The sequence below is a fragment of the Marmota marmota genome, unplaced genomic scaffold (genome assembly GCF_001458135.2).
Source record: "Marmota marmota marmota unplaced genomic scaffold, marMar, whole genome shotgun sequence".
NCBI lineage: Eukaryota > Metazoa > Chordata > Mammalia > Rodentia > Sciuridae > Marmota > Marmota marmota.
This window is the reverse complement of record NW_025999896.1, coordinates 1,352,781-1,380,396: the sequence shown is the minus strand read 5'-3', so window position 1 is coordinate 1,380,396 and position 27,616 is coordinate 1,352,781. Positions and strand designations below refer to the sequence as shown.

The 27,616-nt window shown below is 52.3% G+C and overlaps 1 protein-coding gene and 3 non-coding genes across 10 annotated transcripts; 3 read left to right on the top strand and 1 right to left on the bottom strand.

The window, feature by feature from the left end:
- The first annotated feature begins 790 nt into the window (after positions 1–790).
- Per1 (period circadian regulator 1) lies at positions 791–16,001 on the top strand. Of its 7 annotated transcripts, none has more exons than XM_015504454.2 (23): positions 791–936; positions 6,359–6,772; positions 6,895–6,993; positions 7,088–7,242; positions 7,337–7,458; positions 7,547–7,748; positions 7,937–7,988; positions 8,118–8,260; positions 8,647–8,725; positions 8,802–8,908; positions 9,083–9,236; positions 9,345–9,453; positions 9,541–9,672; positions 9,907–10,012; positions 10,111–10,282; positions 10,370–10,500; positions 10,733–10,912; positions 11,549–11,791; positions 12,681–13,291; positions 13,714–13,900; positions 14,090–14,279; positions 14,590–14,740; positions 15,100–16,001. In XM_015504454.2, the coding sequence occupies exons 2-23, from the start codon at positions 6,498–6,500 to the stop codon at positions 15,403–15,405; spliced, it is 3,906 nt and encodes a 1,301-aa protein (XP_015359940.1). In that variant the 5' UTR covers positions 791–936; positions 6,359–6,497; the 3' UTR covers positions 15,406–16,001. The 7 variants fall into 7 exon arrangements, with proteins under 7 accessions (XP_015359940.1, XP_048653985.1, XP_048653983.1 ...); XM_048798026.1 differs by lacking the exon at positions 791–936 and adding an exon at positions 960–1,233; XM_015504455.2 differs by lacking the exon at positions 791–936 and adding an exon at positions 1,261–3,160.
- A 527-nt stretch (positions 16,002–16,528) lies between these two features.
- Positions 16,529–16,602, top strand: Trnat-agu. The gene has a single exon. It is a non-coding gene; the product is annotated as a tRNA-Thr (tRNA).
- A 452-nt stretch (positions 16,603–17,054) lies between these two features.
- Positions 17,055–17,136, top strand: Trnas-cga. Its single transcript has one exon. It is a non-coding gene; the product is annotated as a tRNA-Ser (tRNA).
- Positions 17,137–24,950: 7,814 nt separating this feature from the next.
- Positions 24,951–25,021, bottom strand: Trnag-gcc. Its single transcript has one exon. It is a non-coding gene; the product is annotated as a tRNA-Gly (tRNA).
- Between the last annotated feature and the right edge of the window lie 2,595 nt (positions 25,022–27,616).

Genomic DNA, 27,616 nt, shown 5'->3' with positions numbered 1-27,616 from the left:
TGTTTCCCTGGGCCCTAGAATATTCTTTCTTTGTGGTTTCAGGGGCCTGACTTCAAATTTTAGCTCCACTGTTGGCTATTACTTCGTACAGATTATGTAACCTCTGAATCAGTCTTATTTGTGAGGAAGTGGGTAGCAAGTGTGTCGGCCTCCTTGGTGTTTTTGAGAAGCGCTTGGCCTGGCTACAGAAAATAATCAAGAGGCATCTGTAATGTCATTCGTTATCTCCATGATGCAGCGGTGAGATCTAAAGACCGCTTCATCCTAGGGCTCCATCTTCCAATTTTGGGTAGTACCAGGGACATAGAGCCGCAGCTAAGCCCCAGAGGCACTCAAGTCACGCCAGGGTCTCTGTACAGACTGTCCCCACCTACGCCATCACCGCTTACATCTGCGCCTGCGTGCAGGTCACGCTCGATGCGCCTGCGCACACAGTCTTGGGTAAATGTCGTCAAGGAAAATCCCCAGCTTCTGGGTAAACAAGTTGCCGCGTGAGATCTCCAGCACGTGTCACCTACATCTCCACGACCTCAGCCTATGAGAAAGTTTGGAGGGCCGGACTGGCTTTTGCGTCAACCGATAGGGGTAGGTCGCGGGTTGTTGTTACAGCCAGTAGAAATTCCGGAAACGGATGGAGGTGTGGCTTCCGGTCAGTCTCCCAATCAACGCACAGAGGCTGTCCCTCCCGCACGTGGATCTATCACTACCGGTTGTCACGCTGACCAATGGGAAGACAACGGCGGCTGAAAATTCCAATGGAGGCTTTGCGAGGGCGGGGCGGCTGCACGCGGCGCGGGGCATGGGTCGGTGTCTCTGAGCCAATAAGATGGGGAGGGCGTGGCATCCCGGGCGGTGGGCGGGCCTGGTGAAGCCAGTGTAATCGCTACCTTACGTCCCACTGGTGAAGAAATTTGGATTCTGCGTGCGCTTCGAGCGGTGAGTGCCCCGGGGGTGGAGAGAAATGAGGAACGGGCTATATGTGTTTTTCCGGAATGGTGTGTTCGGTCAGAAGGGGTATAGTGGAGTGGAGGGATCTTGCAAATGCATGTCTGTCGCTCTGGGAGGTCTGATGGTTGTGAACAATAGAGACGGCGAACTCGGCTTAGGACGTGGGTGGGAGTTACTAACATCAGTTCCCTCCACCACCCTAGGGTACCTAGACTCGACTGTCAGGGAAGGGTGCCCAGAAGCTCTCAGCGACTCGATGGAAAGGAAACCCCTGTTCCGGGGGAGGTATGGGGATGGTACCCCTGAGAATTGATGGGGAATGTTCCAGTGCATGACTGCGGTTTGGATAGGTGCCTTCAGCACTTGAAAGAGGCAGAGGAGAGGTTTTGAGGCTGGAGGGAGGTCCTGATAGGGCGGATGGGAGGGTACCCAGGGGCTGGCCAGGGATTTGAGAAAGGGTGCTGTGCTGATTGGTGTGACCTAGAGCCAGTCTCATCATGGCTGTGGTTGTCTTTCTCATGTGTCGAGGGGAGAATTTGGGTCTAGGAGCCATCCCTAGGAACAGAGGTGGGGCAGCAATTGTTGGGTTATGAGAGGAGGACAAATTAGGGATTTGTGCAGATTGGCTGTGCACAGATCCTCCTGAGCCGCCTGAAGTGGGGAGGCATCAAGAGCCTGCTCTAGTTAGTGTCTGTACAAATAACAAGGCCTATGGTAATGTGGCCTGGAGTAAGGTGGAAAAATGAGGAAGTGAGTTTCCTAGGAAACCTTTGAGGGGGGACTACTGGCGTGATCTCAGCATGGGAAAATGGGATACAAAAAGTGTGTGGGGAGTGTAAACAATGTTTGGCGATTGAACCTAAGGGGAAGAAGGGGTTAGATGGAATCTGTGTTCCAGGCACCAAACTTAGCTGGATATTTGAGAGGCCCAGGTTTGTCATTTTTTTGCTGGAATGCAGCTTAGAGGTTGGATAACACCTCACAGGTTCAGAGGGTAAGAAGTCAGAATGACCAGCTATCATTTAGAGCTCAAACTTGAACCCTGAGCTCCATTTGTTAAGAGGCTGAGACCATGTTATAAGGCAGAAAATTAGACAAGTTTAATAAATTCTTAGTGGTCCCCCCATAAAATGGAGGTAATAATGCCTTTTTTTTTTACAAGACTTTAATTAAAAAAAAAACAACTCAACAAAAATATTAATCAAGCATTTTATATAAGGCATAATAATACCTATTTCACAGGGTTTTTTTGGGGGGGATTAAATGAGATTAATGCATGTATAATGCTCAGTACAAGGCCTGGGTCATTTTTTTTTTTTTTAATGTAGCTTTAAAAATGGCTGTAGGGTGACAAAACAACTGTGACAGGGTGAGAGATTTATGTGAATGTTGTGACTGGGAATTATTCTCACATTCTCATGTTTTTCTGCAAGTTTTGATGACTCCCCATTTCCCTTCTTCCTGGTTCTTCTGGTCTTCAGGCACCAGCCCAAATTTCTTCATTCCTCCCTGTCCTTCTTCCAAGATCCAGGCCCCAGACTGGGCTATTTGCTCTGTCCCAGTTTGATTTCCTCATCCTAGACCCATTCACCTCCTTGCCCCTCCTCCCTCTCCTTCTCCCCGCCCCTACCCTGCTGCCATAGTAACAAGAGATTCGGGCTCCGAAGGGGGCCTCTGGGAGGGAGCAAAGGTGCGTCTTCTCTCGCAGAACTTGGGCCTCCACTTCTCCGCCCTGGCTCTTTGGTACTGGGCCAGCAGCAGTGTGCAGTTTGGGAGAGGGGGAAAGCCAGTGCCAGGAGCTGTTAGAAGCGAGCTGAGGGGCCGGCAGATGCGAGTTCCAAAAGGAGAGCCAGGCCTGGGGGCGGGGAAGGGGGACCCCCTCCTCCTAAAGCTCTCTCCAGGAATCCCTGGCTTTGGGACAGGACCGCTGTCGTTGGGTTGGGGGAGGCGTCCAGGCTGAGTGTATGTCCTGGGCCAACAGCCAAGAGAACACGATGTTCCCAAGTGAGCTAGCCGCCGCCCTCTTGGGCTGGCCGCCTCCCAAACCGCTGCCTTTCCAGCCTCCCTGCCCCACATTCCCCGGCTGCTTCGCCCCGCCCCTTCCTCCGCTTTGACGTCACCGCTGTCTCCCGCCCCCTCTTCTCCATTGACGGCAGCAGAGCCTGGTTGCTGTGGGGACCGCGAGGCAGGACAACCGGGGCCTTAGGAGCAGGTGGGGGCTGCTGGAGCGCTGGATCTTTCGTCTATGCAAAATACAGATGTGGAGGTGGAGGTGGGCGAGCAAGAACTGCCTGGGTCAGGGGAGATCATACCTAAATCCCTGAAGAGAGCTGGAGAGGGAGAAAATCGTTTTCATAGAAGAGGATCTGAAAATGAGACAAGGGCAGAGACACAGTAGGGGCGGGTGTGTTGGGGGGAGGCAGGACCATTTTCAAGAAGAGGAGGCTGAGAATCCAGGTTCCTGTATCCTTTGTTTTCTGTGTTTTCCTGTCTTGGTTTTTCTGGGTTATTTTATAACAGCCCTGTGTCCCAGCTTTCCCTCAGAGGCCTTGCCCTCACCCCTCAATGGGAAACACCATTGTTAAGAAAAGCTTAGGCCACGTGACAGTGAGGGGTGTGCATCTACAGCTGATTATGTCAGCAGTTGCGTGGGGCCTCTTCACTTGCTACCCACGTTTCCAGGGAGTCCTAAGAGGGACTACTCATCACAGTGCTGGATGGAGGGGCTGTGTAAGAACAGCTTTCCTGAACCCAGACTGGCACTTTATTTCCCCAATCAAGTCCCTGTTCTCTTTTTTAGCACTCAGTACTCTGCTCTTTCCTTCTTTTTTTTTTTAAAAAAAAGTAGTTCCACTTCTCAGGTTCCTTCACCACCTCCCACATTTATATCCTTAGAAACAAAAATTATCATATTTATTGATCACCTACCATGTGTCAAATCCTTTCCTGGGTGATGGAGGATACAGCAATTGAGATGGATGAGATCCCTGTTAGGCCCCTGTATCTTGGCTTTCTCTTTTTTAGTGGGGATATGAATTGATTGCCACCCCACCTTTCTCTATCAAGGGCTCTAGCTATCCTCTTTCAACCTCTACTCCCCCTTCATCTCTCTGTTGCCCTGGCTTCCTGGCCCCCCACTTTGGGGGCAGCCCTAAATGTGGGTGGCTGTATCCTCTGAAGAAGCACTAGTCACCATGTAGGCTGCTTGGAGACCTTTTCTCTGATTGGTTATGAAAACACCTGGCATTGTTTCCATTCACGACTCCTATTGGCTCTGGCTGCCCCTTGCATTGTCGGCATCTTCCCTCCACCCACTCATCCCCCAGTCACACGTGGACCCTCAATTGACTTCCTCCCAGGATTTGAGTGTCAGAGGAAGGCGTTGGTTCATTATGTATGGTGACAAGATTGAGGAGGAGAACCCAGGAAAGGCCAAGCGAGGTTTCTGTCTCCCCTTCCTCTCAGGGTCCAGCCAGCTCATCTAGCTTCATCCAGGTCCCAGGGTCTACGTTCTCACCTCGGGGTAGGCCAAGATGTTCTGCTGGTTAATCCCGGAAGTAGACATCTCTTGAGTACCTACTGTGGCTTGGAGGCATTTTCCCTGAAGAGGGACAGCTTACTTCCTCTTATTTCCTTCCTTTATTCACTGTGCAAAGCGTCCTGCATCCATTGGCTGGGCGGTGTCTGGGGCCCTTCAGCCCAGCTCCAGCGCCCAGGTCCACGTGCGCCGGTGTGTGTGACACAGCCCTGACCTCAGTGGGGGCCAGTAGCCAATCAGGGGCCGGGAAGAGATCCCCAGCCAATCGGGGGCGGGGCCGACAGCTCTGCGGGCAGGGGGCCAATGAGGGGCAGTGCCTGGCATTATGCAACCCGCCTCCTAGCCTCGCGGAGGTTCTACTCCGCAGAGGGCTGAAACAGCAGCGGGCAGGCAGCTGGAAGGCGCTCGCACCGCCAGGTAGGAATCTCCGTTGCCACCCTAGCCAGTCTCTGTTCTCGAGTCAGGCCGCCGCCACTTCCAATCTGATAGGACACTCAACCCGGGCACTCAGCACAACAGCAGTCCGCCTTCCTTGTGGCTGTTCGCTGGGACCTAGGTGCTCCTCTCAACCCTGCACCGGGTGTCCACACTCCTGACCCTTTCATATTATCTCCACCTTTGCTCCCCGGTCCCAGCCACCCCGACCCCACAACAGAACCTCAGTGGGCATGTCCCATGTCTCCTTTATTATCATACAGGGCTCCCCAGGTTTGCCTTGGCCCCAGGACCTCTTCAGGCTTTTGGAGCTCCTTGCCCTCCCCCTTCCAATCCCTGGCCTCAAGCCGGCCGTGATGTCAGCCCGCTTCAGGCTGGAACATCCCGTTCCCGGTGCTAGTTCCTGCTGTTAGCCAAAGCCTTCCCTTTTTCTTCTGGCGCTCAGAAAATGCTCGGGATGGGGGTGTGGTTGGACGGGGAGCAGAGGAAGAACTATCTGTTGGCTGTTTAGCGTCCCCTGCTCCAGGCTTGGAATGCGGGGAGGGGGAGGGGCGGCTGGAAAAGTAGGGAACTGAGGGGAGAGGATTCCTGGGTCCTTGATAATGGCAGGTGCCTGGCTTCAGTCCGGCGGTCCGGAGGGGGGTCAGGAGCCAGAGAAAGAGAGGATGTACCGTAGTGCCATAATGACTGGGATCCAGGCGCTAGCCAGGTTGGGGGGCTTTTTCGCGGAGGGGCAGAGGCGGTTGTGTTTGATTCTAGGGAGGCCTGGACCAGCCCCTGGAATCTCTCTAGGCTATTCCTCTTCATAGGGCTGTCCGGGGACTTGGGTTATTTTAGGGTGGGTGACCCCGGGCTGTGACCGCCAGTGGGGGAGTGGGTCGTTCCCTCACTTCTGCGGGGGGTGGGGGGGGTATATGGGGGGAGGGTCGCCCCTCCCTTGCTCCCTTGGTCCCTCCAGCAACCGCTGAGCTCAGCGGCTGACGTCGGTTTCCCTGGCGACCGAGGCGGCGGAAGCGCGTGGTGGGGCCGAGCACTTCGTTGCGCATGTGCAGCGGGAGTAGTGCCGCCCCCGGATAAAATTAGCCCGGAAGCCTAAATTTAGGAGGCGTTCGGCTAGTTTTCTGGCTCTGCGGTCTTGGAGTCCCAGACTGACTTGGAACTTGATGGGAACTTGGGAATGGGAAAGGTCCAGGTATTGGTCCATAGCCATAGGTCTAGTCGACTGCTCAGGCTCTGTTTACCCACGCCATAATGGCTAGGGAAGTGGAGAATAGTTTTGACTCTTTCCACCTGTAGCACCCGTGTGGGGATAGGAAACAGAAATATCTTGGCCCCCCATTGCGAGCCCCAGGCAGGGGAGGGTCGCATAATGTCAGAGTTCTGTGATGTTAATAGTCCAGCTTTTTCCAAACCTTCCTTCCTGTTCTCCCCCTTCAGGTACTGGCTGTGAACGAACTTCTCAAACTTCAGAAACACTTCTTCCACCTCACTCACAAGCCAGGCCTCAAGGCCACCTTGTTCAACCGTTGTGGCCTCTGCACCTTCCCTGTTCTCCTGTCCTTCCCATGGCCCAGACATGAGTGATCCCCCAGAAGAGGCTGATGGGGGAAGGGACCCCAGGCCCGGCGAATCCTTTTGTCCTGGGGGAGTCCCATCCCCTGGACCCCCACAGCACCGGCCTTGCCCAGGCCCCAATCTGGCTGATGACACTGATGCCAATAGCAATGGCTCAAGTGGCAATGAGTCCAATGGGCATGAATCCAGGGGTGCATCTCAACGGAGTTCACATAGCTCCTCCTCTGGCAATGGCAAGGACTCGGCCCTTCTGGAGACCACTGAGAGCAGCAAGAGGTATGTATGTATTTTTGTGTGCTGCAAAATCTGGGAGTATTTTGTGAATGAACTGAGGTAGGTAATAGGCTTCATGCTGCTAGTCACCTGCCCCTCATTTTGGGCTGTTGCTTCTTCTCCAGCACAAACTCTCAGAGCCCATCCCCACCCAGCAGTTCCATTGCCTACAGCCTCCTGAGTGCCAGCTCAGAGCAGGACAACCCATCTACCAGTGGCTGCAGGTTTGTGGGGGTGAGGGCTGGGGGAGAGATCTGGAGGCCTGGGCCACACTCTTGGACTAATGTCTTTCCCACTCCTTTCCCATGGGCCCTGCAGCAGTGAACAGTCAGCTAGGGCAAGGACTCAGAAGGAACTCATGACAGCACTTCGGGAGCTCAAGCTTCGACTGCCACCAGAGCGTCGGGGTAAAGGCCGTTCTGGGACCCTGGCCACACTACAGTATGCACTGGCTTGTGTCAAGCAGGTGCAGGGTGAGTGATGTTTCTTAGGAGGAAATGCCAGGGCTTAGATCATTGTGGGGGATCAGTCTTCTTACTGAACCACACATGTGCTCTCACCTTGCAGCCAACCAGGAATACTACCAGCAGTGGAGCCTGGAGGAGGGTGAGCCATGTGCCATGGATATGTCCACTTACACCCTGGAGGAGCTGGAGCACATCACATCTGAGTATACACTTCGCAACCAGGTCTGTAGTAGCCTGGCTCCTCTATCCAATATACTCCCATCCCGCTCCCACAGCTCCTAATCCGTTCTTATTCTTACCCTCCTGCTAGGATACCTTCTCGGTGGCTGTCTCCTTCCTGACAGGCCGAATTGTATACATTTCGGAGCAGGCAGGAGTTCTGCTGCGTTGCAAGCGGGATGTATTTCGGGGTGCCCGCTTCTCAGAGCTCCTGGCTCCCCAGGATGTGGGTGTCTTCTATGGCTCCACGGCCCCATCTCGTCTACCCACTTGGGGCACTGGGGCCTCTGCAGGTGAGGTGCCCATGTGCTTGTGGGGAGGGATGAGCAGCCCCAGGATGCTTTTGCTGGGAGGGTCAGGGGACCAGCCCCAGGATACTTTTGCTGGGAGGGTCAGGGGACCCAAGCTTTCCCATGATGGGTTCTTCTTAGCCCAGGTAAGAGATAGGAAATGTGCTCAGTGCTTTTCTCATCTGTCCCAGGTTCAGGCGTCAAGGATTTTACCCAGGAGAAGTCTGTTTTCTGCCGTATCAGGTAGGTGGGGCAAGTAGTATTAGGCCTCTCTTTCTTAATCCTCCCCATATCTTTGCTGTGTGGGCCATGACCTTGAGGGGCCAGTGACTTTCCATTGCAAGTCCCTAATACTTTTCTCTACTTTGCTAGAGGAGGTCCTGACAGAGATCCAGGGCCTCGGTATCAACCATTCCGCCTAACTCCATATGTGACCAAGATCCGGGTCTCAGATGGGGCCCCTGCACAGCCGTGCTGCTTGCTCATTGCAGAACGCATCCACTCGGGTTATGAAGGTAGGTGGGCTAGGTCCCTGGCCTGGTGGGGAGTAGGAGGAAGGGTTTTTCTCTAGGCTTTGGTTAGGGTACAGAATGTAGGACTGGGAGGCACCAGCCAGGTCTTTAGAAATTTGGAACAGAAGGTGGTATTATTAGGAGAAGGGGTTGACTCCTTTTTGGGTGTTGGGTTGGATAAGGGCTTTGAGCTGGGGCAGAGTGAAGAAACTTTGGTGGTTTTCAGTGTTATTACTAGTACAAGGCACAAGAATGGCCCAGAGCCTTTTAGTGGGCCATAGCCCCTGGAGCTAACTGCCAGGAGGCCATCCTGGCCCCAGGTAGAGAGGAGGGCTGAGGAGCTGGACCATTCTGGATGAAGCCCAACAGCAACACATTCTGTGCCATAGCTCCCCGTATCCCCCCTGACAAGAGGATTTTCACCACGCGTCACACACCAAGCTGCCTCTTCCAGGATGTGGATGAAAGGTAGGGTCAGCACCTGGATGGAAGGGAGTGGCTAGGTCTGAGGTCATAGCTATTCTGACACCTCTTCCCATTGCAGGGCTGCTCCGCTGCTGGGCTACCTACCCCAGGACCTCCTGGGGGCACCAGTGCTTTTGTTCCTGCATCCTGAGGACAGACCACTCATGCTGGCCATCCATAAGAAGAGTAAGTTTCTCTCAGCTTGTTCTCCCTTCCTGGCTATCTCTTGGGCTTTTTCACTGCTCTCATGGTGGTATCTCATGGGTGCCTTGGTCTCTTGGATCTCCAGTGGGGTGGCCCTTTACCTTGCTCATCTCTCCCTCCCACTAACCACCCCACCTCATTTGTCACTCCCATTAGTCCTACAGCTGGCAGGCCAACCCTTTGACCACTCCCCTATTCGCTTCTGTGCCCGTAATGGGGAGTACGTCACCATGGACACCAGCTGGGCTGGCTTCGTGCACCCCTGGAGCCGTAAGGTGGCCTTTGTGTTGGGCCGCCACAAAGTACGCACGTAAGTGGGTCATTTAGATAACTTTGGGGGTGGGGAAGTGTGGGAGGGGGCAGGGCTGAAGACTGGACTGGGGACACATGACTGGACTCAACTTTCTGAATTCCGCAGGGGACCCCTGAATGAGGATGTGTTCACTCCTCCGGCTCCCAGTCCAACTCTGTCCTTGGACTCTGATATCCAGGAGCTCTCAGAGCAGATCCATCGGCTACTGTTGCAGGTAAGAGCTGAAGAGGGGGGCTTGAGAGGCATGAAGAGGGTGGGAAGCAGACCGTAGATATCTAACCTGTCCTTCTCTCTGCCACAGCCCGTGCACAGCTCCAGCCCCACAGGACTCTGTGGAGTTGGCCCCTTGATGTCCCCAGGCCCTCTCCACAGCCCTGGCTCCTCCAGTGATAGCAACGGCGGTGATGCTGAGGGGCCTGGACCACCTGTTCCAGTGAGTGACCCTCTCCAGTTCACCTAATTGCCTGATGTCCTGTCCTTCTTGGAGTCAGCATTGCCGTACCCAGAGCTTTTCCTTATGCCCCACTCCCTCTTGCTTCCTTCCTTTCTTTGTCTGTTCCTGTCCAGGCCTCATGCTTTTTCACTGATACCTTTTATTTTATTTCATCCTTGGTTTCTGGTACTAGGTAGGTACCCTAGTATGCCCTCTGCTCTGCTGTGCCCACAGGTGACTTTCCAGCAGATCTGTAAGGATGTGCATCTGGTGAAGCACCAGGGGCAGCAGCTTTTCATTGAGTCCCGGGCCCGGCCTCCACCCCAGCCTCGCCTCCCTGGTGAGTTGGTGATACTGTGGGGAGGTGTGAGGAGGGAGACCTGAGGATCCCCTCTCCCTCACCGCAGACCCATTTACCTTTTTCTCTCCTTGTGCCAGCTACAGGCACATTCAAGACCAAGGCCCTTCCTTGCCAGTCCCCAGACCCAGAGCTGGAGGCAGCCCCTGCTCTGACCCAGGCTCCACCACCCTTGGTCCCTGAGGAGGCTGAGAGGAAAGAAGCCTCCAGCTGTTCCTACCAGCAAATCAACTGCCTGGACAGCATCCTCAGGTAAGGCATGTCTGGCACCTTCCCCCCTCAGCCCTTGGTCTGCCCCACCCCAGGCCTTGCCCTGATGTTCCTGCTGCATCTCCGCAGGTACCTGGAAAGCTGCAACATCCCCAGCACAACCAAGCGTAAATGCACTTCCTCCTCCTCCTATACTGCCTCCTCAGCCTCTGATGATGACAAGCAGAGGACAGGTCCAGTCCCCATAGGGGCCAAGAAAGGTAATGACCCCCAGTACATGCCCAGCTCCCATTGCCCTGTCCTGGCCCAGTGGTCCTGGGTCTCTATACTTCTGCCATGGGGGCCCCCACCTCGCTCTGCCCTGCCCTCTTTCTTTGCCTCTCTATCTTCAAACTCCTCCCTATTGTCCCTCTGTCTTCCTCCTCCCTGGGAACCCCTCTTCTGACCTCCCAGTGGGGTAGGGGTGGTAACCAGTGCCATCTCTCTGCACAGATCCATCATCAGCAGTGCTGTCTGGGGAGGGGGCCGCTCCACGGAAGGAGCCAGTGGTGGGAAGCACCTTGAGCCCGCTCGCCCTGGCCAATAAGGCGGAGAGCGTGGTGTCCGTGACCAGTCAGTGTAGCTTCAGCTCCACCATCGTCCATGTGGGAGACAAGAAGCCCCCGGAGTCGGGTATGGGCGTGGAGTGAGGGGGGCATTGCCTGGGCTCCACTTGATCCCCCAGCCAGAGTTCCTTCTTACCTTCCTTTTCCCTGCCCTTCTCCCTCCATCCCCAGTGGAGAGAAGAAGGCCTCCCTCTTAGCTTGGGGCTACTGCTGCTTATTTTCCACCAGCCCCTGCTACTTGCCCCTCCCTTATTCTGCTTTCTTTTTTTACTGTCAGTTGAAATAAAAATATGGAATATGGAAGGGGGTTCAGCCCCAGGGTACTGACCACAGAGGTCAGAGGCAAGGAATGTTGAAGTTCCCTAAAGGGTCTTTAAGTATTGACTTCAAAAATGTATGAAGAAAGGGCAAGGGGTGGGTTTCATTTCCAACAAGCTGTGATGGTGTCATCCCTAGGGGTTCCTGGCATGGTAGTGGCCACTGGAAGGGATTGAGTATCTCTCTGTCCTGGAACAACTTTGCATGGAGAGGTGGGCCTTTGGCCAGCCCTCAGCAGAGAGGTGGCCAGGAAATGCACATGGGCCAAGGCTTGGCTAGGGTAGAAGGCCGGGGTGGGTGGGGTCATTGCACAGGGAGGGTGTGATGTGGATGTGTTGCCCCCTGAGATGGTTCTGATGTCCCTTCTCCATCTCACTTTCCTTAGACATCATCATGATGGAGGAACTGCCTGGCCTAGCTCCAGGCCCAACCCCCAGCCCGGCCCCCAGCCCCACAGTAGCCCCTGACCCAGCCCCAGATGCCTACCGCCCAGTGGGCCTGACCAAGGCCGTGCTGTCCCTGCACACACAGAAGGAAGAGCAAGCCTTCCTCAACCGCTTCCGAGACCTTGGCAGGCTGCGTGGACTTGACAACTCTTCCACGGCCCCCTCGGCCCCTGGCGAGCGAGGTAGTCACCTGGGGCTTCCCTGAGCTGCCCTCTGCCCAGACTAGGGCCAGACGGTTGCATGGTGGGCATTGAGGGAGATGTGCCTGCTCCAGGGACCCAGGCTGGTGCTGCCTTCACCACCAGGGCCCTGTCTAGGGACAGGCCCCTCGCTAGCCTCTCCCCCTTAGGCTGGGGTTCCGGGCTGCAGCCAGAGGAGGGCAATCTGGGGGGCTGGCACTGAGACAGGAGGGCAGAGGTGCTCTGTTCCAGGTAAGCTACTTCAGGCCTATCCTGGGGGCAGGGGCAGGAAGTATGCTCATCTAGGTCTCAGATGTTGCTGATCAAGAGATCTGCGCAGACTTTGGGTCAACTCCCAGTGGGGTTAGAGCTTCAAGGGCAGATGAAGGGCAGCCCCTCCAGGGGCGTGAGGGAGGTCCTGTGCAGATGGATACAGGACTGAGGGCTCAGTCCTGGGGTTTCCCACCCACCTCTTCACTCCACTGCAAGCCAGACAGCACAGCCTCGACTGGCAGGAGGAGGACCTAGGCTGGCAGTGCCTGCGGGATTTTGGCAAATGGACTGGAGCTGCCTTCCTTTTCGTCTGTGGACCTACTCTGCCTCCTCCCATCTGCCAGTGTGCCTCTGTCCTTTGCACATCCCCATCTTGACCCCTCATGTAACCTTGACTTTCCCTGGCTCCTTTCTCAATAAACCCCCCTCTCCCTGGCTCCTGTGATTCTTCCCTGAAGGTGCCCCTACCTCCTGAGTCCCTTCTGTTCTGTCATGCCTGAGAAGCTCTTTCTGGGGCCTTTCCCTGCCCTCTCCCTGGTCAATGTGTCAGGGCAGTGGGAGTGGCAGGAGCACTAACTGCCAGGCTGAGGCCCTCACTAACCCTAGTCTTTCCCCACAGGCTGCCACCATGGCCCAGCACCCCCCAGCCGCCGACACCACTGCCGATCCAAAGCCAAGCGCTCACGCCACCACCAGACCCCACGGGCCGAAGCCCCCTGCTATGTCTCCCACCCCTCACCTGTGCCCCCCTCTGGCCCCTGGCCCCCTCCTCCAGCCACCACTCCCTTCCCAGCAGTGGTCCAGCCTTACCCACTCCCAGTGTTCTCCCCACGGGAAAGTCCCCAGCCTCTTCCTCCTGCTCCCACATCTGTGCCCTCTGCCACTTTCCCTACCCCCTTAGTAACTCCAATGGTGGCCTTGGTGCTCCCTAACTATCTGTTCCCGACTACATCTAGCTATCCCTTTGGGGTACCTCAGACACCAGCTGAGGGGCCTCCCACCCCTGCCTCCCACTCACCCTCCCCATCCCTGCCCCCACTTCCTCCCAGTCCCCCACGCCGCCCAGACTCCCCACTGTTCAACTCAAGATGCAGTTCCCCACTCCAGCTCAATCTGCTGCAACTTGAGGAGCCCCCCCGTCCTGAGGGGGGCACTGTTGCAGGGGGTCCTGGGAGCAATGCTGGGCTCCCACCTCCTAGTGAGGAGGCCGCTGAGCCTGAAGCCAGATTGGTGAGCTTTCACCCCATATGCCTTGCTACCAGTCCCCGACCCTTAGCCCTTGTCCCTCTTCCCCCTGGTGCTACTTCCTGCCCTAGTCGGCTGGTGTCTCGGCTTCTTGGAGATGGGAGACGGGGCAGGAAATCCTAGCTGAATTTCTAAATGAGGCAGAAATGGCTTGCCACCCCCATGAAGGGACAGTCTTGTCTCTCTGACAGGTGGTGAGGACATCTCAATAAGTGCTGAAAGGGCATTTGCCACTTGGAAAGGGTCTGGTGTCACATCCCCTACTCTTTGTTAGCTTTCCTGTCTCAGTTTGGCCCTGTGTCATGGAATGGGGAGCAGAACTCTTGGTTGGATGTTCCTCCCCTGACCCCTCCAGTAGAAGCAGTTGAAGGGAAGCCCAGTTGCTAACCCCTTAACCCCTCCTTCAGGTGGAGGTAACTGAATCCTCCAATCAGGATGCACTCTCTGGCTCCAGTGATCTGTTGGAACTGCTACTGCAAGAGGACTCGCGTTCTGGTACAGGCTCTGCAGCCTCAGGCTCCCTTGGCTCTGGCTTGGGCTCTGGATCAGGTTCAGGCTCCCATGAGGGTGGCAGCACCTCAGCCAGCATCACCCGTGAGTGCCCACCTTCCAACACCTCTGGGATTAGGACAGTAACTGGGGAGTTGGTAAACCAGGCCTCATCTAGGCTGAGCTTGCCAAGGACAATGGGCTGAGTGTGTGACCTTTGAGGGTGGTATGATGAGGCCCTGGGTTGGACATGCTGACTAGACTGGCTCCACTGGCCTGCCCCCTGCTCCATAGGCAGCAGTCAGAGCAGCCACACGAGCAAGTACTTCGGCAGCATTGACTCTTCGGAAGCTGAAGCTGGAGCTGCTCAGGCCAGGGCTGAGCCTGGGGACCAGGTCATTAAGTATGTGCTCCAGGATCCCATCTGGCTGCTTATGGCCAATGCTGACCAACGTGTTATGATGACCTACCAGGTGCCCTCCAGGTGAGTTTCAGAGGCCACTTCTGCCTCCCTCTCAGAGGTAGTAGGGAGACTGGCTTTCCTTCATTGCCCAGAAAACTTGGGGTTCCCTTTCCTGGAATGGCTCCGACCTGGATGTTCCCATACTACCCTCAGTCCCTTGGAGCCTTACCGTAGTTCTTTCAACCTGAGAGCAGGTTGACTGAACTTGGAAGGTACCTGTGGTTCAGGAGAGGAACAGAAGACCGTGGGTGGGGGCTTTGGTAGAGGAAAAACATCAACTGGTCCTGGCCTGGATCCCAGCCTCTGCCTTCTGAAACCTTTCCTTGTGCAGGGACATGGCATCTGTGCTAAAGCAGGACCGAGAGCGGCTCCGAGCCATGCAGAAGCAGCAGCCTCGGTTCTCAGAGGACCAGCGGCGGGAACTGGGTGCTGTGCACTCCTGGGTCCGCAAGGGACAGTTGCCTCGGGCCCTTGATGTGATGGTAAGAAAAAAAAAATGAGGGATAGAGGCTAATGGCTGTCCTTATTGTCCTTGGATCTTTGATTCTGAAGGATGTTAATCCCACTAAATTTACTGCCAAGTTATATGGTATTAGACCACATGAGCTTTTGCAGAACCTTTTTGAACCCCCTCCCATGCTAATGTACATTGTAACTGTCCCATGGGGAGTCTGGGTGGAGCGCAAAAGGCATTTTCCAAGCTTGTTGGATCCCAGGTGCATCCCAGGACTGGTTTCTTGGGAGCACACTTTGGGAAATACCACAGGGTTGGGTGGGAAATTGGGCTGTTGATTAGCAGTGAGGACTCTGCCTAACTCACTTATCCCTTTCTCCTTCCAAGGCCTGTGTGGACTGTGGTAGCAGCTCCCAAGACCCTGGCCACTCTGATGACCCACTTTTCTCGGAGCTGGACGGACTGGGGCTGGAGCCCATGGAGGAGGGTGGAGGCGAGGGTGGCAGCAGTGGTGGTGGTGGTGATGGTGATGGTGGCATTGGTGAGGGTGGCATTGGTGAGGGTGGCGAGGAGGCCCAGGCCCAAGTTGAGGCCAAGGTCTCAAGCTCTCAGGACTCTGCCATGGAGGAGGAGGAACAAGGTGGGAGCTCGTCCAGTCCAGCCTTATGTGCAGCAGAAAATGGCACCAGCTAAACTCCATTTTGGGGCCACTTCCTGGAGTCCATGCAAGGCATCCTTCTTCAATGTTACAATTCTCAGAACTCAGATGTGGCTGGACCAACCAATAGAAAACTGCCCCAGCTTCTCCCACCTTAGGGAGTGGGACCCCCATCACCAGCCTGGGATCCAAAGGCTGCCTCTGGCTTCTTAGTGAACAGAGGGTGGAACTTTTCAGGCCAGCCAAGAGGAGGGTCACCTCCCACCCCTGGTGGAGGCCCTTCTGGATAAGGTTGCTGACCCGCTGCTGAAATGGGCTCACCAAATCCCAGCTGAGCCTGAGTCCCAGTCCCGAGGTTTGGGGCTGCACTTATTTATTGGGGGAGACAGCTCTCTCTCCCACCTCCTCCCTAAGTGGGGGGAGGGGAGCCTGGGGCCCAAGGAGGACCCAGGGGTTTGAACCCCTAGCTGCTCCAGGGTGGGGGAGGTTGGTGGACCATGGAGTCCCTGGTGCTGCCCCTCAGGTGGGACCCAGGCGTTCTCAGCTCTACCCTCTACCAATGGCATTTGTGTTTTTGATATTGTGTCTGTTATTATTTTTTTAATACAAAAAGAAAGAAATCAAAAACCCAGGACTTTGTGAAATGAAGTTTGGGGTTTGGGTGAGGGGAGAAATGACTCTGCTTCCAGGAGGGTTGTAGTGAGGGTGGCCACTTCCATCTCACTCCACTGTATGAACCTGTTCCTCTCTCCTGCACATACCTTCATTTGAAGGGCCCTACTGAGACAGCTAAATCTACACCTAGCTCAGAACTCTCCACTCACCTCTACCATTACTTCCGCTGGGTTTGTCCTGGGAAGTAAAAGGACCTGGGCAAGCTTCAACCATGGGTCAAGGTGTTAGGGGCTGGAGGAAGCCCTCTTAACCCTGCGGTGCCCTGAGGCAGTAGAGAGTTTAACTTTTATTTTAGTATCTTGGTCATCACACAGGAGATTAGATAACTAAGGCACATTGAGTAAGGTACCCATTCAAGGAGGGTGGAGCGGGGCTCAACCTGAAAAGGAAATCACTGGAATTCCATTAAAATTGGGAGTGGTTCACCACGTGCTGGAGCCCACTAACACCTGATCTATCGCGAGGCACAACCCATGTTTCGGCGGCGCCGTGGCTTAGCTGGTTAAAGCGCCTGTCTAGTAAACAGGAGATCCTGGGTTCGAATCCCAGCGGTGCCTGACCCAGTGATGTATGGTATATTATTGCTGCGATGAGAATGAATAACCCCGGTCTTGCAAACGACAAGAAATTCTTCTTCTTACCAAGTTAATACCTCTTTGGGATTCTGTTCCCGTGCACTTTTAGTGTGTATTTGGAGACTAAAACAATCCTTAATTATCGCCTTGGAAATCCATAATCTGTGGCCCTCTCGTCCCATTATCTTCCCCCAAGGACGTGGGGAACAACTCTGACTTGGGCTTGTTTTGTTGAGGACATACTGTGACTGCAGGAGGGGAGGCAGGTCAAGGGAAGCTACCACTGCAACCCCGATGCTAACTTGGTCAAGGCGGGAATCCACGCCTCATCCTGGGCGCACGCGCGCAGTCATCTCCAGCCAGAGGGACTAGGCGGGCAGGAGGCGGGCACGTTGATAGGCAGCTATAGTTGCGCAGGCCCGAGGTCGCACGCGGCTGTGATGGCCGAGTGGTTAAGGCGTTGGACTCGAAATCCAATGGGGTCTCCCCGCGCAGGTTCGAATCCTGCTCACAGCGTTGGCAATTTTGGCAGTGGGTATGGCCTCCTCTAAAGGAGGTAACTAGTTTGTTTTCTAGGCCTTTCCTTCCCTTGAAGAAGCTTCCCAAAGTCTTGAGAAGATCACAGGTAATCAACCCCGGACCAGCCTGCCAGCGCCCTCTTCCGAGGCTCAGCCTCCTACCAACCTGCAAAAGCCTTTTTATGGCCAATTTCGATTCATAATTCAATTTTCGATTTCTTGTTGCTACTAAGCAATTAGATTACATTTCCCTAATCCGTTCAGCCTCCTTCTGATCTATACGACTATTTCATTTCTTCTCTCACTACAGCCACGATTCTCTTCATCTCTCTTCTGCTTTACCTCCCGTGTCACTGAGAAAATAAAGCATTCTGAACAATTTCCCACGGACATCCTCAACCCCGCTACTTACCTACCCTCCTGCCTAAGCCTGACCACAGACTTCCTTTCCCTCTCGGACCTATAGGAGAACCCTTCCACTGAACTATGGAACCTCTAGACCTATTAGATTTCCCACCCTCTTGGGCCCACTCAAGAACATTGCTTTTTTCCTATACCATCAAATTTCCCCCTCTCCTGGATTTTCCTACCAGACATTGTAATTTCTCTCATTTAGAACAATCAAGACAACAAAACCCATCTACTGAGACTTAAACGCGTCCCCCAGAAGTGCACGTGTTGGAACCTCAATCCCCAATTTCACATGTTGATTGGAGGTGGGGTCTTTGGGAGGTAATTAGGATTAGAGAAGGTCATGAGATTGGGGTCCCAACAGTGACATTAGTAGCTTTATAAAAAGAGGAAGAGAACCATCGCGGCCTAGGAGCACACTTGCTCATTTGCTGTCTCACCATATGATGGCCCTCATCAGATTGCCCAGCAGATGCCAATGCCATACTCTTGCACTTCCCAGCCTCCCAAACCATGAGCTAAATAAAACTTTATAAATTATCCAGTCCATGTTATTGAGGGATAGTAACAGAAAACAGACTCTATCTTGTCACCACACGCTCCTCCAACTACCACTTAATTTCTCTGCTCCTCTCTACAACAAGCATAATAAGATATACTGTCTCCAGCCTCCCATTCTACGGTGAGCCCTCTCCAACCAGGTGTTCTTTCCTACACCAAGGCTTCCCTGGTTAGGGTTACTTACCAAATGACCATCACATTGCTAAATCCATCTATCTCTAAACTAGTTAGCAACACTTGACACAGATGCCTCTCTCTTTTCTTGGGGTGCTAGGAACTGAAGCCAGCCCTTGTACTCAGGGGAGTGCTCTACCACTGAGCTATAGCTACAGCCCCAGTCCTGTACTCTCTTTTAGTAATACACTCTTCTCTGGCCTTGTAGGCCACCACACCCCTCTGATATTCCTTCTTCACTAGCAGCTTGATCACAGACTCTTTTGCTGGTTTCTCGTCAGCTGCATCTCTAAATGTTTGGTTCCAAAGCTCAGTCTTTCAACTGAATCTTTTCTCTACCTGTACTCACTACCTTGGTGATCTCCAGACCTGTGGCTAAATCATCCCACATTTGCATCTCTAACTCCAGAACGTTCCCCTGAATTACAGATGCTTCTTTCCTGTTGCCCATTTGTCACCTACACTTAGATATCTAGTAGGAACCACTAACTTAAAATGTGTAAATTCTACTCCTGGTCTTCTCCCCAAAAGCTGCTTCATCTGTAGTCTTTCCATTTGAAATTCCAATCCCTCAACTGGTTAGACTAAAATCTCCATAATCATCCCCGATTCTTCTTTTTCTCACACTCCACATTTAATCAGTCTGCAGTTTCTTTTCAAAATGTGTCAAAAATCTGACTACTTGTCACTACATTCACCACTCTGCTCTGGTCCAAACCACTCTCCACTCTCACTTAGATTATTGCAAGATCAGCTAAATTATTTCCTGGTTTCCATTCTTATCCCTAGTTCCACGATGGTGTGTTCGTAACACATTAGGCAGAGAGGTTGATCCTTATAAAAAAATGAATAAGACTCTGTCATTCCTCTCCTAATTTCCCAAAGGGGGAAAATCATTTTTTCCAATGGGGATGTCAATGTGAATTAATAGTTTTAATGTGCATATAGGTATAGAAATAAATGTATACACACACATACACACACACACACACACACACACACAACCCTAGCTCTGAACACTGAGTGAGTCTAGAAGCAATCATACACCAGTAGCAATGAGCACACCAAGAGCCTCCATCTTAGCTACCAAATACTGTTCTCTACTGAAATGAACTTGGAGAAAAGGTTGATTCCAGCCCTGAATCTGGAGAATTATAAGATTATTTTGAGACATTTTGTTGCAACAGAAAGCAAAGAAGTGCTCAAAGAATAAATATCAAAAAGATACAGTACCAAGGGGCTACAGCAGGCTGGGTTCCAGTGGCCCCTACCTGCAATCCCAGCAATTTCAGCAATCCCAGTGACTGGGAAGTTTGAGGCAGGAGAATAACAAGTTCATAGGCCAGCCTGAGTAATTTAGCAAGACTCTTAGCAACTTAAACCCTTTCTCAAAATAAAAAATAAAGTGATCTGTGGATATAGTTCAGGGGTAAAGTGTCCCTGGTTTCAATCTCCAGCACTGAAAAAAGAAAAGAAAAAATGTTAGGGTTCTTTTGTAGAAGAGGACTCTTCACAGCTTCTGGCCCTTGTCTGCCTGGGTCTCCTCTCTTAATTTTTTTTTGTTTATTTGTTTTGGTACTGGGGGTTGAAAGCAGGGGGCTGCACCAATGAGCTATATCCCCCAGCCTCCCTCCCTCTTTCTTTCTTTCTTCCTTCCTTCCTTCCTTCCTTCCTTTCTTTCTTTCTTTCTTTCTTTCTTTCTTTCTTTCTTTCTTTCTTCCTTCCTTCCTTCCTTCCTTCCTTCCTTCCTTCCTTCCTTCCATCCTTCCTTCCTTTCTCTCTCTCTCCCCCTCCTCTCTCTCTCCCTCTCTTTCCACCTTTATTTATTTATTTTTACATAGTACCAAGGATCAAACCCAGTGCCTCACAAATGTAGGCAAGCACTCCACCACTGAGCTACAACCACTGTCCCATCCCTGGTCCTTTTACTTTTCATTTTGAGACAGGGTCTCTCTGAGTGGCCCAGAGTACCCCAGAATTTACAATTCTCCTTTCTCAGCCTCCAAAGTAACTGGGATCACATGTAAACCCACCACACCCAGCTCTCCTCTTAGTTTTGACTCCTACCTAAGGTAAGTAGAGAGAGACAGGACAACAAAAGTTTGCCTGGTGGGCTTAGAAATCTCTCTGGATTCAGCCCTTGGCTCAGGACACTAGTCCTTCTACTTCCCAGTCCCCACCCTCCACACTCTCCTACCCAGGACCCAGGGGGTCCCAGGAAACTAGCCTTCCCTTTGAAGAACTGAAGAGGGAGGAGCAGAGCCCTGAAACCCAGGCTTGAGGAGAAGCACAGTAGGAGAGGGGAAGCTGGATCACTTCACCAGCTGTCTCTGTTCCTTCCCACCCTCTGCTGCCCCATCACATGTGGGACTCCAGCTCTCCTCCCCAAGCCCCAGTGTAGCCCACTGTTGGAGGGCAGCCAGGGAAAGACCACTGTGTTTACAGACATAGGCCCTTGCTAACAGAGCCATTTAAAGCCACTTGGAAACACACCCTCCCCAACAGACACCCTCACACACATACACAGTGGGGACAGGAATAGGGGGCATCCTCAGAGGCCATGTCTGGACCTGAGATTACCTAGTCCATTCAACTCATTTCACCCTGCAGCAGCTCTTGGTTTTTAAAGATTTTTTTTTTTTTTTAGTTGTAGATGAACACAATACCTTTAATTATTTATTTTTATGTGGTGCTGAGGATGGAACCCAGTGCCTCACATGTCTTGGCAAATGCTCTACCACTGAGCTACAACCCCAGCTCCAGCTCTAGATTTTGAGGGCCTGAAACTTGCTGCATCATCATCATCATCATCATCATCATCATCATAAACAGGTATAAAAACTAGCATTTAGAATAAAACAAAAGCACAACAATTTACCAATTTAAAAGGTTAATAAATAGCTGGATGAAATGGTGTGCTCCTGTCATCCCAGCTACTTGGAAGATTAAGGTGGGAGAATTGCTTGGGCCCAAGAGGTAGAGATCAGCCTGGGCAACATACCAAGGTCAAATATCAAAATAATAATGAGCTGGGTTCAGTGACACATGCTTGTAATTTCAGCAGCTCAGGAGGCTGAGGCAGGAGGATCGAGAATTCAAAGCCATAGGGCCGAGGGATGGGAGGGGGAAGGGAGAGGATGGGGGTTAGAAATGATGGTGGAATGTGATGAACATCATTATCCAAAGTACATGTAAGAAGACACAAATTGGTGTGAATATACTTTATATACAACCAGAGATATGAAAAATTGTGCTCTATATGTATAATATGAATTATAATGTATTCTGCAGTCATATGTTAAAAAAATAATAAATAGGGGCTGGGGATGTGGCTCAAGCGGTAGCGCGCTCGTCCGGCATGCGTGCGGCCCAGGGTCGATCCTCAGCACCACGTACAAACAAAGATGTTGTGTCCGCCGAAAAACTAAAAATAAATAAATAAATTCTCTCTCTCTCTCTTAAAAAAAATAAATAAATAAAAAGAATTCAAAGCCAGCCTTAGCAATTTAGCAAGGCCCTAAGACCCTCCCTGTCTCCCTGTCTCAAAATAAATTATAAAAAAGGGCTGGGGATGTGGCTTAGTGGTTAAGCACCCTGGGTTCAATCCCTGGTTATAACAACGACAACAATAACAACAACAGCAAGGTGTGGTGATACATACCTATAATCTCAGCAACTTGGGAGGCTGAGGTAGGAAGATGGCAAGTTTGAAGACAGTTTGGGCAACTTTGCAAGACCCTGTCTCAAAATAAAAGATAAAAAGGGCTGGGGATGTAGCTTAGGGGTAAATCGTCCCTGGGTATGATGCCCAGTACCACATTAAAAAAAAAGATAATAAAAAAAAGATAATAAATTAAAAATAAAAGCTGACAAATTCTACAAAGTCCAGAAAAACAACTTACTTGTATTAATTAACTGTACCTCTATACTTTCCAAAGACTAGCTACTGCCTCTATATATTTCAAATCTAGCTACTCCTCTAACTATCCAGGTACTTAGAGTGCTAAGAACTTTAAAATAACAATGTGAGAATAACTACAAATCACAGAAACATAACCCAGGAAACTGCAAATCTGATGTTTTCACACCTTATCTTCTCCATAACCAGAACTCTGAAATGTACACAGCCATTCCAACACAACGGGGAGGATACAATGGAGGGGCAGCTGGAGTAGAAAAAAGATTGGTCTTTACCACTTGCACTTAAAATATATAATGTTTGCAAAAATTTACAGAAGCCTATGACCTGGTGAACAGCTTGCTGGAGTGCTCCCAGAGTCTGTGTAAGTGAGTGATCCTGGATTTCATTAGTTTCATGGTGAATGAAAACTTGAAATTCTTGTTGTATATTGCAAAGCAGCTGTCAGCCTGCTTAGAAAGCCATAGTCTCCTAAAGGGCTTGGAAGCTTATTTTTCTGCTTTTCAAAATGAGCATTTCATACCTTTTTTTTCCTCAAACAATCTGTAGCACTTTGGATGCTGATGGGAATAATGCAGACCCCAGGGTTGTGAGTAGACCCAGTGGGGGTGGAGAAATCAGCCTGGGTAGCAGGGAAGACCCCCTCCCACAGTGAGGTGGGGGAGACAGAGTATGGCAAATAGAAGAACAATGGATCTAGTTAGGATGCCTTTTTTTTTTCCCCATTAGGGGGGTCTCATGTTGCCCAAGCTGCCCAGGAACTAGAGTACCTGGAACTATATATAGGCCTGCACAATTACAATCAGTTCAAAAAAATTTTTTTAGTTGTCGTTGGACAAAATATTTTTATTTTATTTACTTATTTTTATGTGATGCTGAGGATTGAACCCAGTGCCTCCCACGAGCTAGGCAAGCACTCTACTATTAAGCCACAACCCCAGCCCTCAAAAATGATCTTTTAAACATAAGTTGGAGAATATGCCTGTCCTGATGAACATTCTCCACTGGCTCCCCATTGCACTTAGACTAAAACCCAAACTCTCTGGGAGCCTCCAAAATTCTGTGTGTTGGGCCATGCCTGACCCTCCCATATTATTTTTGCCACTCCCAAATTCTCTGTCCTAGGTTCTTTGGCCCTCTTTCTCTAGCTGCTTCGATCAAAGCCCTTTCCTATCTCAGGGACTTCGTATTTGCTGTTCCTTTTGCCTGGATTCATGGCCTGGTCAAATTATCACCTCTTCATAGAGGTTGTCTCTGACCACCTGTACAAAACATAGCACCACACTCTCATTACCAAAAATCGTCCTCCACTCCTCACAACTTTATAACCATCTGAATTATATTTTCTTCCTTCTTGATCATTTTCTGTCTCCTTGTCCCCCACTATAATGGAAGCCTCAGGGGAGCCCAGATCCCGTGGGCTCCCAATGCCCAACATAAGAGGCACTGTATAAATATAGGCTGAGTGAATAAATATAGCAGCTGCGCTTATAGACATACAGATGCCCAGATTGTTTTACAGTTCCCTCCTGGGGCCACTGTCACAGCTCAGAGCTGAAAAGACAGTATTGCCAGTTACTGACACAATCTAGACGGAGACTCAGACCTCTGCTTAGATGAAATATGCTGAAAGAGACAGGAGACAGAAAGCAGAGAAAAGAAACGGACCGAGAGAGGAGAGACTGAGATAGACAAAGACCGGACCCAGACTCAAAGAACAGGAAACCTGGGCCCACAGAAGCCCCAGCAGCAATGGGAGACACTGTCAGGAGGAGGGACGCGGAGGGAGGCGGAAGGCGCTGGAAGGCGGGACGTGCTGGAATCAAGCGGAAAGCTAGCGCGGCTAGTCCAGGAGACCCGGGCCGCCCCTGGCCCGGCTCCCAAGTGGCCGCGGCAGGTGGCCATGCGCCCGCCAGCCCGCCTGCTGGCGCGACGCGTGCGGGATCAAAGCAGTCGGGAAGGGGCGGGGCGGGGAGGTGTCAGGAACCTGGAGGTGCGAGCGAGCGAGCTTCCCGGCCCACCGCGGGAGCGTGGGAGCGCAGAGTCCCGGGAGGCTACAGAGATCTGGAGAGACGACGAAGAGACCCAGAGACAGGACGAGAGAATCCCAGAAACCCGAGAGAGACAGACACAGATGCAAAGACCGGAGAGACCACGGAGGAACCCAAGAAATCGCTAAGAAACCTGAAAGAACGTGAGAGATCCAGAAATAGAGTCACCAAGAGGCATTCAGAGACCCGAAAGACAGCAAGGAAAAAAAAAAAAAAAAAAAAAAGGCCCGACGTCCCAGGGACACGGGAAAAGGAAGCACGCTTTAAAGAACAGGAAATAAAGCGAAAGGAAGAGAAGTGGGAAGAGGGAGGAGGGCGGGGAGACCTCGCTCCTCCCCCGCCGAGGGCCGCTTGGACCCCCGGGGTGGGGATCCGAGGGCCGGGTCCTTTCTCAGGGTCACGCCTGTGGAAGTGCAGGCCAGGGGAGGAGAAAGGGGTGTGGAGGCAGTAGGATCCCCAGTTGAGAGAAGGGAAGTCGGAGGACGTGCGGAATTTGGGTCTAGAGAGTCAGAGGCTGCATTTAAATGTTCGGTAGAAATGTTTAAAGAAAGATTTTTTTTAGAAATATCATCAAATACGTTCCTTCCCCTTCGGAGACAGAGGAAAAGGAAAAAAGGAGATACTATGCATTGTACGTTTTAGAAATATCATCAAACATATTCCTTCCCCTTCGGGAAACAGAGAAAAGAGAGACTGTGCATTGGCCGGGAATCGAACCCGGGCCTCCCGCGTGGCAGGCGAGAATTCTACCACTGAACCACCAATGCAGACAGGAATGAGGCTTGTGATTATCTTAGTTGAGCCTGGAAAGACTGATGCAAATGTAAGCCCTGGGCTCAAGGAAGGAGAGGCCCCTAATGGTTAACGTGGGTGGAACGCCAGGTCATTCTTCCTCCCTTCTGGATCCGGCCACCCGGCCATAAAACCAGTCCATATGGCCAGGGGCGGCCCCACACCCGGGTGCGAACAGCCCAGGGCCCCGAGCCTCGCGTGCAGGTGAGAAAAACTCAACCCGAGCCCAGGTTCCCAAGGAGGGGGGCCGCGGGGGCGGATGGGGCCATACATCTGCGTTCCCATTTGGCCCAGGTAGGGGGTTGTGGGGTGTACCGGGAGGTGGGGAGCCCTGATTCCAAATGGAAGCCCCCTTCTCAAGGACTTGGCCCGTTCAGACTAGGACTTTGGTAAGACAGGCTCCGCGAAAATACCAAGATGTGGAGGGGCGCTGGAAGGGTTTGGAGGCAGCTCCACTTGTCTCTGACTCCACAGCTATCTTCCATCTCTATCAGTAACCCTGTCTTTCTGTGTCCTTGTCACTGTCACTCTTGTGATGGCTCATCAAATTTTTGATTTTTCTTCTCAGGTATTTCGTCCTGAAGTCTCCAAGTGTTCACCGATCTTTCTGCAGAGGGTCATGTTCTTGGTTTGAGGTAGGTGTTGATTCTCTTTTTGTATCCTTTTCTTTCTTTTTTAGGAAAACTTCCTGCTCCCCTACAGTCAGGAGGGTCCTCCAGAAGCAGGCAACTCAGGCACACTTGTGTAAGGTGTCCGGGCAGTGAATTTAGTTTTAAACCAAATATTTGTAAGTGGAAAGATCTTTACTCCTCTCCATACTTTAAAGACTAAATTCTTTAAAGAATAGATTTAACACTTTAAAGACTAGATTCTTCTTCTTTGAAGTTCCCCCTGTCCATCCTCAGTCAAGGTACTTTTCTCAGAGTACCTACTTCACTTTGTTTCTATAACGGCTGCTTTTCCACTAGATCTGCGGGATAAACTAGGCCTCTTGTTCATATGAACTGTCCAAACCTAGATTAGTGGCCCTTGTGCACAATGAGGGTGCAAGATATTGGATAAGTGAATGTAATTGATTTAGAACAGAGCGCTTTTTCCACTCCCAGACAGAGGCCCAGCACAGTTGGGTTGCTCTCTATAGGAAGCAGGAGAGGTACTTGGGGGGAAAGGTGTATAATATTCAGTTTGGAGGCTGAGAAGTGTTTTTATTTCAGTGCTAGTGGGGGTACAATGAGCCTACAAAAAGGCTGCAATTCTAGGAGAACTCCGAATTTCATCCTTAAGTGAAGTCTGTCCTAAATTACTTAAAACTCCCTCTACCCCTAATAGCCTCCTCCTTTCAGCTGGGTCCCGCCTCTTTATACAGCCTTATGGTCCTTATACCAGCCGGTGCCTCATTCCCCCATCACTTCCCACACTCCCAGGCCAGTTCCCCTCCCCCTTTCACTCCTAGTCTTTCCGGGAGCCTCGTGCCGGGGTCTTTCCCGGGTGGGATCTAGGTGCTGAAGGGGGCGGGGCCGTATTCTATCCCTCCTACCCGGGCTCTGCGGGATATAAGAATCCAGACAAGCAAAGACCTGGTCCGCGCCAGGGTCCGGAGGAGCAATGGTCACCCGGGATCGAGCAGAGAATAGGGACGGGCCCAAGGTGAGAGGCGGGAGGGGTGGGAGCAGAGGTCCTTGGTCCGGCCGGGGAACCTGGGCACTGACACAGTGGGTCGGTGGTGAGGCCGGGACACAGGGCTGAAATAGGAGAGGTGTCCAAGGGACCCAGGGAACCAGGAACTGGAAAGGAAGCTGCAAAGTGTGAAGGAGGTAGTGTCTGAGTAGGACCTGCGTGGGCGGCGGAAGGAGAGTTTTTGGGGTCTGGATAACCTGGTCATTCAGCACCTTACGGCCTAAGGGAGTGGGAGGGGGCTAGAATTTCAATAAAACCAAGAGGATACAGTCAAGGGCTGAGGGTAGGAACAAAAAGAGAAGAGGATGGGCATTCTCCACTTAGGCCGCGAGCCAGGACTGGCCCAAGGCGGTCTTGGAGAGAAAGCCCTGGGTTTTTGTTCCAGAGGTTCGAGATCCGGTTGAAGATTTTAGGGTGAGCAAGTGGAGAAGGGTGACGGCCTAGACGGGTTTGAGGGAGAGGAGGAGGCGCGGTCGCGCTAGGTGTCTCCCTTTCTACACTCAGGGCCGCCAGCTCTGAGCCCCGCACCGTGCGGCCCACTTGCCTGGGCGCAAAGAGGGTCTCCAAAGTTCTCCACTGAGACAGAGACCGCACGAGATCGAGACGTAGAGAGAAAAGAGGAGAGACACAGAGAGGGGAGGAGGGAGGACGAGACTGAGAGAGGAGAATGCAGAAGATCCGGGAGAGAGAGGAGGCGAGCTACAGAAGCGGATCCTAGGGGCGTCGGGGTGGGGGCGGGGGGGAGCGGAGGTGGAACGAATGGGCTCCGCCCTAGTCAATCTGGGATCCTGGGCAAGGGGTGGGAGGGGGCTCTCCCAGCGGCGGGATCCCGACGCCGGTGCGGCTGCACTGAGTCTCGGTCCGGTGGGCCCGCTCTCCCTTTCCCGCTGGTC